At 38.7% G+C, this 13,712-nt stretch overlaps 1 protein-coding gene across 4 annotated transcripts in view; it reads left to right on the forward strand.

Moving 5' to 3' along the window:
* The window catches only part of Celf2 (CUGBP Elav-like family member 2), a 640,994-nt gene that overhangs the window by 217,539 nt on the left and 409,743 nt on the right, over positions 1–13,712 (forward strand). For all 4 annotated transcript variants that reach the window (XM_028892143.2, XM_028892098.2, XM_028891961.2 and 1 more), the window contains exon 2: positions 3,594–3,629. Coding sequence is in view for 2 of the 4 variants with exons in the window: in XM_028891961.2 (XP_028747794.1) it covers positions 3,594–3,629 (36 nt within the window). In the remaining 2 variants the exon portion in view is untranslated. The remainder of the gene's footprint in view (positions 1–3,593; positions 3,630–13,712) is intronic.

Genomic DNA, 13,712 nt, shown 5'->3' on the forward strand with positions numbered 1-13,712 from the left:
CCTCCACTGCTGGTGGGAATGCAAGCTTGTACAACCACTTTGAAAATCAATATGGCGCTTTCTTAGAAAATTGGGAATCAATCTCCCCCAAGATCCAGCTATACCACTCCTGGGCATATACCCAAGAAATGCTCAATCATACCACAAGAGCACTTGCTCAGCTATGTTCATATCAGCATTGTTTGTAATAGCCAAAACCTGGAAACAACCTGTTTTGACTTGTACACATAAGTCTACCCATAAGTCACTATTTGGAATGTTCAGTTCATTGTTTGTTTGTTTGTTAGTTAGTTAGAAAAGCAAGAACTTGAACACACTTATGAGACTCACATCCTTTCCTCAGTATTTAGAATTTTATTGTCCATAGATCTAATTCCACATCAACTTCTCTTAAGTGACTCAATTTTGGTCTTTCCAAAGTATCCAGTGTAGTTCTCAGAGAAATAAGAACATTCTTTACAGTTATATTTCATCAGTTCGACATCATGATTAGTTGAATGAAAAATGTACAATGGTACTACAGCTCTCAGTTGGTGGGGGAAGTGGTACTCTCTGTAAGCATAGAAAGTTAAGTGGGAGGAACCAAAGCCAGGCAGGCATTGTTGGGAAGGCTCAGCCCTCCTGTTTTCCAAGCATGGTACTGGAGAATGCTGTTCATCAGTGAGGATTTGAAACAGAGGTGAATCTTGAGTACTCTTTTGTTGTGTCAGAATCATTGCAAGTGAGGGCAGTTTTGTCCCTGGAGGACATTTAGCAATGTCTGAAGCTACTTTGGGTAGTTGTAACAGTGTAGGAGATGGGCGACTATTTCTCCGTGTTTAAAGAATGAAACACTGGGAGGCCACTAAACATCCTGTGTTGCTCTGTTAGTTGCTGTTTCACCACTGTGACAAAATACCGAGGGAAAGATTTTAAAGAAGGAACAATTTTATTTGACTCATGGTTTCAAAGTTTTCAGTCCCTTGGGTCAACTGGAAAGCAGAGACACAGGAGACAGAGAATGAGAACAATACATACCCTCTTAGGACTAGTCCTTCCTGATCTACTTTCTCCAGCTAACCCCCTTTTCCTTGTTTCTAAACTGCCTCCCAACAATGCCATCCAATGATGAATCCATCGAGATATTCATGCACTGAGTGTGTCAGAGCCCTCATTAGCTAGTCATTTCTCAATGCATGGGTCTACCAGGTGGGAGCTAAGCCTCTTACAAATGAGACTTTGGGGAGATATTGCAGATCCAAACCACAGAAAACCTCCAGAACAGCATCTCATGTGTGCAGTGGAAAATTATCTGGCCCCAAATGCCAGAAAATGCCAAGGCTAATTGGTTTATTATAATGCATGAACAACATATTTTTAAAAGTTATCAAGAAACTTATAGTATCAGAAAATGTGTAATCTGGAAAGAAACATAATTATCTAAAGGATTTTTAAAAAGATAGTTATGGCTTAACCATGGGCTGCTGCTGTTATTATGAGCTCACTCTGAACATAGATCTAACCCTCAATGTCAGCAAGAATAACAGACAACTTCATTAAGCCAACTCTGATAAGCTGAACTGATATTTATAGAATACTAATGTATATGTAAGTAGCAAAATGAAAAATAATAAACATTTAATGGGTACTTTTATTATAATAAATGTAAGAGTAAAACTAAGAAAAGGGTGCTTCTCAGCTGGCTAACTCACAGGGGCAAATTCTACTTGGAATAAGAAAGTTCTTATGTAAGAGGTGAGACAGTTGATACTAAATTCTTAAAGGAAATAAATATAAGGCTGGAGAGATAATTCAGTGGCTAAGAGTGCTGGCTTTATTAGCAGGGGGACCCTACTTGTAATCCCAGTGAAGACATGCCTGTAATAGCAGCCCAGTGAGGGGTAGAGGAGCATCACTCACTGGAGAATGCTGGCCACCAACATAGCTCCAGTTTCAAGTGACAGACTCTGTCTTAAAGGAATAAGGCAGAAATTGATAGAGTAGATACCCAACAACATCTTCCAGCATGTGCAAATTCCCAAATTACACATATATGCACATACACCACTGACACAGCACACAAAAAACCCCACAAAAAATAGATGAACATGTACAGATTCAGCAATATGGTGGTGTACAATGCCTTCAGGAGTAATTTTACTGGAAGAATGGAAACTTTCTCCCTGAAAGCTATTTTTACAGTAATGAAAACAGAAGCCTCACTATTACATGATTGCTAGAAATGAGCATTTCTAAGGGAGCTGAATTTATAATCATTCATTTTTTTTTAGAAGGGAGCTTGGCTCTGTGAGATTCATCACTTCCCCACAGTAGTCAGATACTACCACAGACAGTAAGTATAAGGAGACAGACAGTTCTAGAAGCTTCATGGACAAGAAAAGTTCCTGGAGTATGAAGTCTTTTACTTAGACTTCTTGAATGAGTAAAGGAAATAGCTTAAAGATGACCCTCCTAACCATGTTGAAGCATGAGTTATAGGAAAGTCATGAACCATTGGTGATCATGAACCACATTTGTGTTGTATACATACATTGATTTTTTTTATATGTGTAAATATTTTTAATGAGAGTCCTCAAAAGATTGCATGACCCTTAAAACATTAAATTGCTGTTTCTGAAAATTACATCTTCAATCCCTTAGTCTAAAGTTGAGCCCTCTTTTACTTTTTTTTTAATGTGTAGACATTCTGTCTACATGTATGTCTGCACACATGTACATACATTCCTCCATAGAGGCCAGAAAAGGGCATCAAGTCTCCTGAGATTGGAGTTACAGAAGGTTGTGAGCCAGCATGTGTGTTCTGGGAATAAAACCCAGACCCACTGGAAAAGCAGTCCATTTTCTGAAGCACTGAGCCATCTTTCCAGTCCCTTCTTAAAAAATTACAACATAAAACTTCTTTCTATTCTGACTTTTCTCTGTTCCCCTATGTTTACAAGAATACATCTGTGATTGAAAGGCACAATGTGGTGGTTAGGAAAAACTTAGTCTTGAAATTAGTGTCTGGTCATTTTTATTATTACATGACTCAGCCTTTAATTATTCATGTTTCTTTTACACATTTGAATTATGGTACCTCCAGTCTTCAGCAATCCAAAATCATAGAACATCATAAGAAAGAAATGGACAAAGAGAAGCAGTCTTCTGTTGCTAAAAGAATTGAATTTTGTATCATACATGTTCCTTCCTAAGCTGCAGATGACGAAGAACATGTAGCAATATTCCCAGAGTCCTCTGCTCTTAGTGACCCTTGGAAAGAGATTGTCATGCTCCATTTCATTAAAAATATATAAAAGGTAGCTTAGGATTTTTTTCTCACCAATTTTCCTTCTGGATGTTGTTCACTTTTAAATTTTAGTGTTTTAATCTCAGTTAAAGTCTACCAGCAGAAAGTAGAAACAGTCATGTAACATGTGTGAAATTCCCTTTTAAAGTAACCATTGAGGTGTTTATGGAAATAAGCAGAAATATGATAAACCACTGGCATGTTCCCTATCATCTTCACACATTGCCTTGTGGCATTTCATGATGGGATTGATTTTTATATTTACCACAATGAATTTAATCATGCTTGTTTTCTTTTCCTTTAACAGAGAGACTGCCACAGAATTATCTGGAAGTCCACCAAGGTGAGCAGCTGGCTTTTCTTATTCTCCTCCTGATTTTTGAAACATATAGAAAACAATATTGCATCTTCTTTAAGTGGGCTTCTCATTTTCTCATATTATTGTACCCAAAGACTATGTATGAGTCATTGAGTTATGTGGAAGCAATATCATCACAAAGTAACTGGGCCAATATCTACAAATGATTTCTCAAAATCATTCTCATTCTTTTTGTGTCTTTAGACACATTTAGAGGTGGATGGATGGATGGATGGATGGATGGATGGATGGATGGATGGATGGATGGATGGGTGGGTGGATGACTGGGTGGGTGGGTGGGTGGGTGGATGGATGAATGGATGAATGGATGAATGGATGGATGGATGGATGGATAGATGGATGGGTGGATGACTGGGTGGATGGGTGGGTGGATGACTGGGTGGGTGGGTGGATGGGTGGATGGATGAATTGATGAATGGATGGATGGGTGATTGGGTGGATGGGTGGATGGATAATAGCTGTATAGATAGATAACAGTAGCTATATTTACCCCCAAAATCATAAAAGTACTAATTCCTTCATTAGAGTCAAAAGAATTGACAATATGAGATACTTTGTGTTTTTTTAATGTACCAATTATTACTGTATTCAGAGGTTAATTGATTTCTAAAAGAACCCTGTTCTTCCTCCAAAGAATCTGATCAGAGTTTCGGTGACATAAACACATTTGTAATTCTTATTGTGGTTAAAATAAGAAAAATAGAAAAAAAGAAAGTAATGGGGTAGCCATCTTTCAAAAGCCATTTTACTAAACACCGTGTATCTAAAATCTGGCCTTTAGCATGAAACTTATGCTCAGTCTTTGAAGGTGCTTAATAACCAGTTGAGAATTAATTAACATGACATGGAGGATTGGTTGGGAACTATTGAATGGCCATTAAGATAATCTCGAGAACAGAACAAGGAACAACAAAGTGATTCTGAATGGCACTAGGGAACGGGAGGTTATAGATCATCACAATCTGGAAGAGAGAAGCCGTTTAGCTGTTTTTTGTATGTTAAGAAAAACTTACTTGTAGACTCATGATTGATATTGCCCCCAAAAAACTATTTAGTGTGATCCAAATATTTAACTTACTATGTGTCTTCATTCTTTGGAGAGCATCTCAAAGAAGCATCCCAAAGGTGTGCCAGTTTGAGGGGTTAAACCTGAGTGTGTTCTGAGTTATGTGTCACTGCTGAGTTCGTTTGTTGTAGTGCTTATTTCCACTTGGAAAACGTCTGCCATCAAGGGCTGAGCATCCCATCATTTGCAGAGGGGGAGAGTTGTGTATTTACTCATGTTTGTGGTGAAGAAGTTAATCCTGAAATAATGGGATGAGGAATGACTTCCAAACTTTTATATTACGGCTAAGACACGGACCACCTCTGTATTGTCAGAGAAGACCCACACTGTGCTGTAATCACGCAGATGAAAATTACTCATATGTCTGAAAATCTGCAGAGCCTCCTGAATTCTATTAAGCAGTGCTTCATTGTGAATACCAAGCAGCCATTGGCGTATTCCCCAGGAGTGATCTTCTGTTGTAGCTGGTTTATTACCCAAGGGACAGAATGCTCTCTTCTTGAGTTTGGTGGGTGGTATTTTGGTAATGAGCCTATTTATTTTTTGTCATGAATTTTTGTTATTCTATTGTTGAATAATGTTGAAAATCAACAGCACAGTGGCGATCCGATTCTAACTGCAACTTGAAGTCATTTTCATGCATGTGTGAAAGAATGAAAAACAAGGTTAGTTGTTTCTCAATTATGCATCTAATACAGCCTCAGGTGCTCTGTTGGCTTTCTCCAGGGGCAGCTTGGGATATATCCGTTGACTAGTATTTCTCTTCTCACATTAACATAAAATAAAGTAATTATTTCATGATAAATGCTCCCTGTGGTGTCTAGACTATTTTTTTGGCAAGCATTTGCTTGCACAGCCTAGCAGCATTCCATCCCTTGTTCAGCTGTCCACCTGTCTTCAGATTTCTTTAGCCTGTCACTAGAAAATGAGCCCTCTGATACCTGCGTACCATTTAGAACAAGGCATCTGTAGTTATTTTGTTTGTTTGTCGGCTAATGATTAGTGGGACATGACACTTGGAGTTTTTTATCCTTTTAGTCATAAAAGCATGCTCTTGCTGTGACATCTAAGAAAAATGGAAAATTGCAATCCCAGCAACTGCTAGCTGGTGATATGTGGCTAGGAAGGAAGACAGTGCATTTTATAACACTGTTATGATTTGGTTTTCATTGGCTTTGACCGTCTTGAAATTTTCCCAAAGGCCTTTTAGAGCTGTTCTGGTGTGTGTGTAGAGTGGTGGTGGAATATTTCACCTTTAATTGCCTTACATGGCATTAATTTCAAGTCGCCGGTCACAGGTTGATAATACTCTGTACAAATGCACAAATCACGAAGCATGGATTGTGTCTCAGAAGCTAAAAATGCTTTGAAGTTGAAACAAGATACATGCACAAGGTGCTTGAACAAGCATCAGCTTCATTTTCCACTGCTAATGATAACCTAAATGCGCTTTTGAATTCTTGCTGTTGCTGAAATTAAAGCTTAGTAATAATATGTCACCAGAAAAATATTAGATTACATGAGCAACATGCACTATAAGCAATGTAATTATATTATAAATATTAAAAACCAATGATCTTGTCAAGATTAAAACAAACGTTTAAACCAACTGCCTATAATACTCATCTTGAAGTATCCTGCAAATAGGATGCATGCTCCCTTCCTTGAACTGTGAAAACAATAATTTTATCTTACATATGGCTTCTTGCTTTTATTTTACATGTAGCAAAAGACAATTCAGCAATCTAAACAGTTTTTCTATTACAACTGTGTGTGTGTGTGTGCACATGTACGTGTATGTATTCATGTATATGTGGGTAAATTGTATATGTGCATCTGTAGAAGCCAGAGGACAACCTCAGGTGTTATATTACAAGTGCCATCCACCTTGGATTTTTTTTGGGGGGGGGGTGGTCATTGTTTCTGTTGCTGTGTTGTGAGTTTGCTTCTTCTTCTTTTTTTTTTTTTTTTTTTTTTTTTTGCAAGGAAGTCTCTCACTGGCTTGAAGTTCTGAAAACGGTTAGTTTGGCTGGCCATTAGCACCCCAGCCCCTTTCCCTCAAGGATCTGCCTGTCTCTGTTTTCCCAGGGCTGGCATTGCAAGTGCATGCCACCATGTCTGGCTTTTTAAAATGACTTCCAGGAATCCACTTCAGGCCTTCATTTTGGCAAGCCAAACACCTTGCCAACTGAGCCATCTCTCCATCCCTATAATGGTATTTTTCCGAATCTGTTTCTTCTATTGAAGGGTGGCTAGTTTAGGTAGATGTGTTCAAAAGAAACCATGGTGAGATCCCAATTGTTCAATGGAGTGAAGGCACTAAATTAATTATAAGCTGAATTTTTATTGTAATTGATGCCTATACAAAGAAAAACTTATTTTGGATAACAGAGTAAAGGTACATACAAGCCTTACAGCAACTCAAGCTTTAATACCATCATGTGTTATCAGCTGCTGTTTTTGAAAGAGAGAGAAAAGACTTCAGTTCCCTGTTATTCCAGTCCCTGGTTATAGACTTAAGAGTATGGAAAATAAAGGGATTTAGTAGACCGTCATAGAAGCATCTTAAGTACTGCAAGTGAGATTCATGAGCCAGGTCCTATACATAGAACCTACAATTCAGAATGCTCTGTGAAGAACATGAAGTGTCAGTCAGTGAAACTTAAAATAATTTTAGGCAGCTATAGAAGGTAGCGACCCAGCCTCTGTCTTCTACTGGGTTTCTGCACCCGTCAACAGCAGTCAGAGCTAAAGATTAATGTTATGAAGAAAAATTTTAAATAATTTCCTCTAGCATTCAAATTCAATACCTTAATAATTTTTCCTTGAATCTCCTATGATGGTGGAAAAATAATATCACCATGATATATCCCTAGATCTTGCAATCCCCAACATCCTCTTCTCTCAGCTTTACTACTTGGCTCTCAAAGAAAAATCAGTGCACGGAGCTGAGCAGTTAGTCTCCATATACTACACTAGACATTATGTTGGGCTTTTGGACCTTTCTGAGGCTAGCCATAGGCAGCGTGACACTCTCCAGGCTGATTTCTAAACTTGGGAATCAGCCCCTTGATCCTAGGAGGAAACCACAACCATTCAATGGGTGACTTGTACTACAGGATGAGGAGATTCAATATATTAAGTGAATCATGTGCTTTTTGATTTAATGATATTTTCAGCTTATGTATTTATCAGAACATAACCCTCCTCAAAAGACAAGAAGAATCCATATAAGCAATAGAACCCCAGTTCCTAAATTACAAGGAATGAGCATCGCATTAGTATTTGAGGCTCTCTATCAAGACAATAAAATTACTTGTCTGGGACCATCAGATCAAAGTCATTCCATTGTAGTTTTACATGTGGAGTACTGATATTTGAGTGTTAGTATTGGTGTACTGATAGTAGAGTACCAAGACTACATGTAGAGCTTTGTTTTCTGAGGTTTGAAGTGGACTATACCATTTCTCATGCACCATATTTATGTCATAGATGTGCCTGGTCAGGAAGAAAGGTGGAAGCAAAGGGAATTAAGATAAGCTTGGGCGGCTCAAGTTGCTATTTGTGGCTCTAGAGGATTTAAGGTCAGGGCTTTAGTTCTCTGTGGAAGCTTTGGTAGCTAACACAAACTCATATTTCTCATTGTCCTCAATACAAAATGCTATCTCCCTTGAGACCCTTAGAAAGTAGTAGATAAGTACATTGGTTCTTCCAGGTCAACTTCTTATTTGGTAAAGAGAGGATAGATGCACACTTCTTCTTTCTTTCTTTATAACGCCAAGGAAACAACAGTTTCCTCTACTATCCTGGGACCAGCATGCAGTGTGGCTCCACATTGACGAGTTTCATTATTTATTTACTAATTTAACAAAGCTTTGTTGAGTGCTAGGTATGTGCCAAGAGTAGGCTCTGTGTGAGAACATAGATAAAACACCATTTCTTCTCTCTGGTATTTTCATCTAGTAGAGAAGGGACAGAAAAGCCCTATGCTAGACACACAGTGCTTTGTGTGTAGAAGAAGCAGAATGGTTAACACCTGCAATGGTTATTGTGAATTGAGAACTTGACAACCAGGAGACAAGCCTCAGGCACACTTGTGAGGCAGTGTCCAGATTAAAGTTAGCCTCTGAGACTGTCTGTGAGGGACTGTCTTGATTAGATTAATTATGTGAGAAGATCTAAATGTGGGCAGGGTCATGGCTGGGTGGGGCATCCCGGACTACAGAAAAGGAGAAAGCAAGCTGATCACCAACTCCCTTGGGTTCATTCATTGCTCTGCCATTGCAAATGCTTGCATCCCTCTTATCTTTTCTTCATTTCCGTTTTTTTCTGACCCTGGCTTTTCTTCACCCTTCCTTCCTCAGAGAACACTCTCCTGAGCACTCCGTGATTAGCAGCTCCTTATGGGACACATTTACCCACTGTCCCATTGCCATCTTGTGTTGTCTGTGCAGCAACTGTTATTATCTCTGTGTCCGTCCATGGTCATGATGTGCTTGCTGTCTTCCTACTCAGACCCAGAGCAGTATCTTCATTGCCTGTCGTCCAATTTGTTACACCCTTTGCAAGACCCAGAACAGAACTGGCAATCAAGAAATGTTTGTTGAATGACTATGACTATGTGAGTCCCCATTTTAGAAACAACAACAAAAAAAGAATGAAATCTAGTCTGCAATCTGCTCTTCTTCCTTCTCCTGGGTGCTCTATCATCTCCCTTCTCTTGTTTTTGCCTCCCATATGATCTTGGGGGTTAGGGATATATTAGAGTCACAAACAAAATCCAGCCCAAAGCCTGTACCTATAAGCAAATACTCACTTGAATAATGACATTTTATTTGTTTATATATAGTCTAAGCCTGATTTTGCACTGTAGTGTTGGAGTTGATTCATTGTGGTAGAGAGAGCATAGCCTGACAATGCGAAAATATTCCACATCATTGTATATAAAGGTTTTCTGACCCTTCGCCTTGATACAGCATAGGAGAAATTTTTTTTCTATAAGATTTTCTTTGTCCTGGATAATTTTACATTCTTTCTATTATTTCCAAAGTCCCCAGTACAGCATGTATGTCACTTTCCAGAAGACATTTATACCTTTTATACTACAGAAAAAAATATGTTGAGAACCCATTATTATTCATGGTTTACCCAAAATGCTTAGTACTGTCTGGAACATAGTAGGCACTGAATAAATATTTGCATAAGTGTTTGACTGTCTGGGTGAGTAGATAATTGAATTAATTAATAGATGTTTGAATGAATGAATAAATGTTTGAATTGAGAAGGGAGGGGAATAGGACCAGAACAATCTCCAGTGTTGGAGCAGGTGTGTAATTTCTGCCATCCTTCACTCTTCCCACTCTGCTCAATGCTTCATGATTGTTAGCACCCAAAGGGTTCCATCTATTGGGCTGAGTTGTGAATACGCTGTCTAGAGTAGCTGCTGTTGAGTGTTTGTCTGCAAGACCAGGTATGGGCCTCAGACAAACTTGAATTCTCTGTTTCCTGATTATGTGAATTTGGTATGTCTGCTTCTACTCCTCATTTATAAATTTGGCAAACTTCTAATATTCATTTCATAGAGTCACTATAAGGAGATGATCCATGTCAAGCAGTTATGTAAGTACCTGGCACACAGCCCACAGTGGACACATGATGGCTAATACTGTGGTTCATTCCAGGCTAGCTTTAGCCAGTTGTTTTTTTTTGTTTTTTTTTTTAACCTACACTTAACAAGTATTAATATGTATGGGGTGACGTCATACTGCATTGTAAGCAACTTGCCAGCAAAACAGTTAGGCACCTGTGCTCTGGATCCAGACTCCAGCCCCTATTCCAATTCCTGCCCAGCCACTTAGTTCTGTGAACTTGTGCCCATCCCTTAACTTCACAATACTTCGTTTTCCTTCATCTGCAAAGGAGACAGTGGCAGAACAGTGTTTCTGAGAAGTAAGTGACATGATACATTTAAAATGCTTATACAGTATTTCCTTTATTATTGTAGTAAAAAATTAATGTAGACTATTAGGTGAAGTTTGAGATAGAGAGAGTAAGTGACTATATATGAATCACTGATTCAGATTTCACTTCTCAGTGCCTAAATGTCTGTCTAATTATGAATGACATGTTTGGTGATTTAGAACCAAGTGTGCCAAGGGCGGGGCATATGGCTCAGGGTAAAACACTAGCTGCACAAGATGAGGCCTGGAGTCTGGATCACCAGAGCCCCATGGAAGCCAAGCAGATATGGCTGCTAGTTATAATTTCAGCATGGGGAAGCAGAGGTGGGATGCCAGGAGAGGGCGAGGTGGATTAACCAGCCAGTGTGCAAGCACAAGGTTCAATCAAGTAATACAACATCAATGAATAAAGTGAAAATAGATCAACCTAGGGCCTCCATATATCTACACATACACATGTAAATGTTCATGCACACAGATACACACACAAAAAACTAATAATAATAAAACAAAACAAAGTATTCAAAGCATTAAATTATGTATTATATGTATGTGGCGGAGGTGGGGTGGGGATGAGGGGTGTGTGCATTTGTAGCCACTTGACTTTGTTATAACACATGAAAACAGTGATTACCTTGATTTGGCCAGAATACAGACAGGCCCTGACTTTTAATGAGTCAACCTAAAATTCCTCAGCCTTATGATGGCACAAGAGAGCTATATACTCAGTAGAAACCATACTTTAAATTTTGAATTTTCTCTTTCCCAGGTTAGAGATACTGATTCTCCTATTCTTTGCTCATGTGTACAGTAGCATGGATTCACAGTTCACATCAGCCATGAAACGTGGGACACAACTGATACCCTAAGTGCTCTGCATTACCAGTGTTTTTCAGTACACATATTCAGTACCTTATATGAGGCAGTGTAAACTTTATTATAACATAGGCTTTTTGTCAGATGGCTGCCCAACCATAGGCTCTTATACGGGTTACAAGCATGTCTAAGAAAAGGCAGATAAAACTATAGCTTTTAATAGGTTAGGTGCGTTTTCCATTGAGGATATTTTGACCTTGTGATGAACTTAATAGGGACGCAGCTTCATCATAGGTCAGGGAGCACCTGGATATGCAAATATGTCTCATCAATCACAGGCAGCACTATCCAGAACATGGTTTTCATTAATTCTCCAAAGTACCTAAATCAAAACATTTCATTCTTTATAGATGTTTTTAAGAGTGTAGTGATGGGATTAAATTACACTTGTTTTATAATACGGTGTTCTGATGTGTAACACACTATTAAAGGAAGGATCCTTACAAGGAAAACTTCAGAATATCATTAAGTTACTCACTGCCTGACCTATTTAGACTGATCAGATTCTTTTTGTTGTAGACTGCATAATTAAATTTTAAATGGAACATGATAAAGAAATTATACTGGTGATCTCCAGAGATTTCGATACCCTATTTGGCTCTTTATAAGAATCTAGCAAAGACATACTTTAAAATTTAATAAAGGCCTGCCCTAATTTTTTTTCTCTTTTAGGTTTTTCCTATCTGTTCTATAATTCAGTGCTCTGTTACCTGATCCATAAGTGTTATCTGAAATAAATGTTGAAAATAAAAATTCTTAAAAGCACGCTTATCCCAATTTCAGAATTCCATTATTTGTGGATGAGTGCTTTTGTGTAGCAATTGAACTCTTTTAAGATAAAGCCTGCCATTTCCTGAGCTTTGTCACTGTAGAGAATTGGAGTCTGTTTGTGGAAGCATTCACATCTTCAAAGTTTATAGAGCAAAGGGATAGAAATTGGTTTCTGTCTAAAATATAATTTTACAATTGGGATTTCTTATTTGCTATGTAAAAGTTGCACTTCCTAAAAGGATTAAAGATACACACACACACACACACACACACACACACACACACACACACACAATGTGAGAGAGAGAGAGAGAGAGAGAGAGAGAATGCTCAAAAAAAAAAGCAAAAGAAAAAAAAAGAGCCGGGCAGTGGTGGCTCACGCCTTTAATCCCAGCACTTGGGAGGCAGAGGCAGGCGGATCTCTGTGAGTTTGAGGCCAGCCTGGTCTACAGAACGAGATCCAGGAAAGGTGCAAAGCTACACAGAGAAATCCTGTCTTGAAAAACCAAGAGAGAGAGAGAGAGAGAGAGAGAGAGAGAGAGAGAGAGAGAGAGAGAGAATGCTCAGGCAAAAGAGCCTTTGCAGGAAAATGAATTCCTAGCTTGGGGACCCTAAGAACCATTGCAGCCTCTCAAATGAATAACTTTGTTTAACAGCTTTGTCACTTAGTTTTCTTCTGTGTTTAAAAAGATACTGCCAGATAGCTGTTGACTGCAGTCATTCATGTTTCTGCAGTAACACTTCCTGGCATGAGGCACACTCACATGAGGGAAGTGTTCTACTCTATTGATGAGTTTCACATTTTGATGTCCCTTCAACTTTGACCAAAAATAAAAAGGTGGGATAGTCTCCTGTAGGCAAAGTTTTCCTGTCCTGACCACCTGCTCCCAAACAACCTGCAGCCACTTCCCAAATAACTGATTCAGAGACTTGATATAAATTATAAATGCTCTGCCGAGCAGTGGTGGCACACGCCTTTAATCCCAGCACTCAGGAGGAAGAACCAGATGGATCTCTGTGAGTTCGAGGCCAGCCTGGGCTACCAAGTGAGTTCCAGGAAAGGTGCAAAGCTACACAGAGAAACCCTGTCTTGAAAAACCAATATATATATGGTCTTGAAAAACCATATATATATATATATATATATATATATATATATATATATATATATATATATATATGATCAGCCAATAGCTTAGGCTTGTTACTACCTAGCTCCTACAACTTAACTAATTTCTATTCATCTCTGTGCTGCCCTGAGGCTTGTGGCTTTTACTTCTATCCCATTTTGTGTGTCATACTCATACTCTATCTTGCTGGCACTCCTCTCACTTCACCTTTCCTCATCCCATCATTCTCAGTTTGCTTTTCACG

The sequence above is a fragment of the Peromyscus leucopus genome, chromosome 5 (assembly GCF_004664715.2).
Source record: "Peromyscus leucopus breed LL Stock chromosome 5, UCI_PerLeu_2.1, whole genome shotgun sequence".
NCBI lineage: Eukaryota > Metazoa > Chordata > Mammalia > Rodentia > Cricetidae > Peromyscus > Peromyscus leucopus.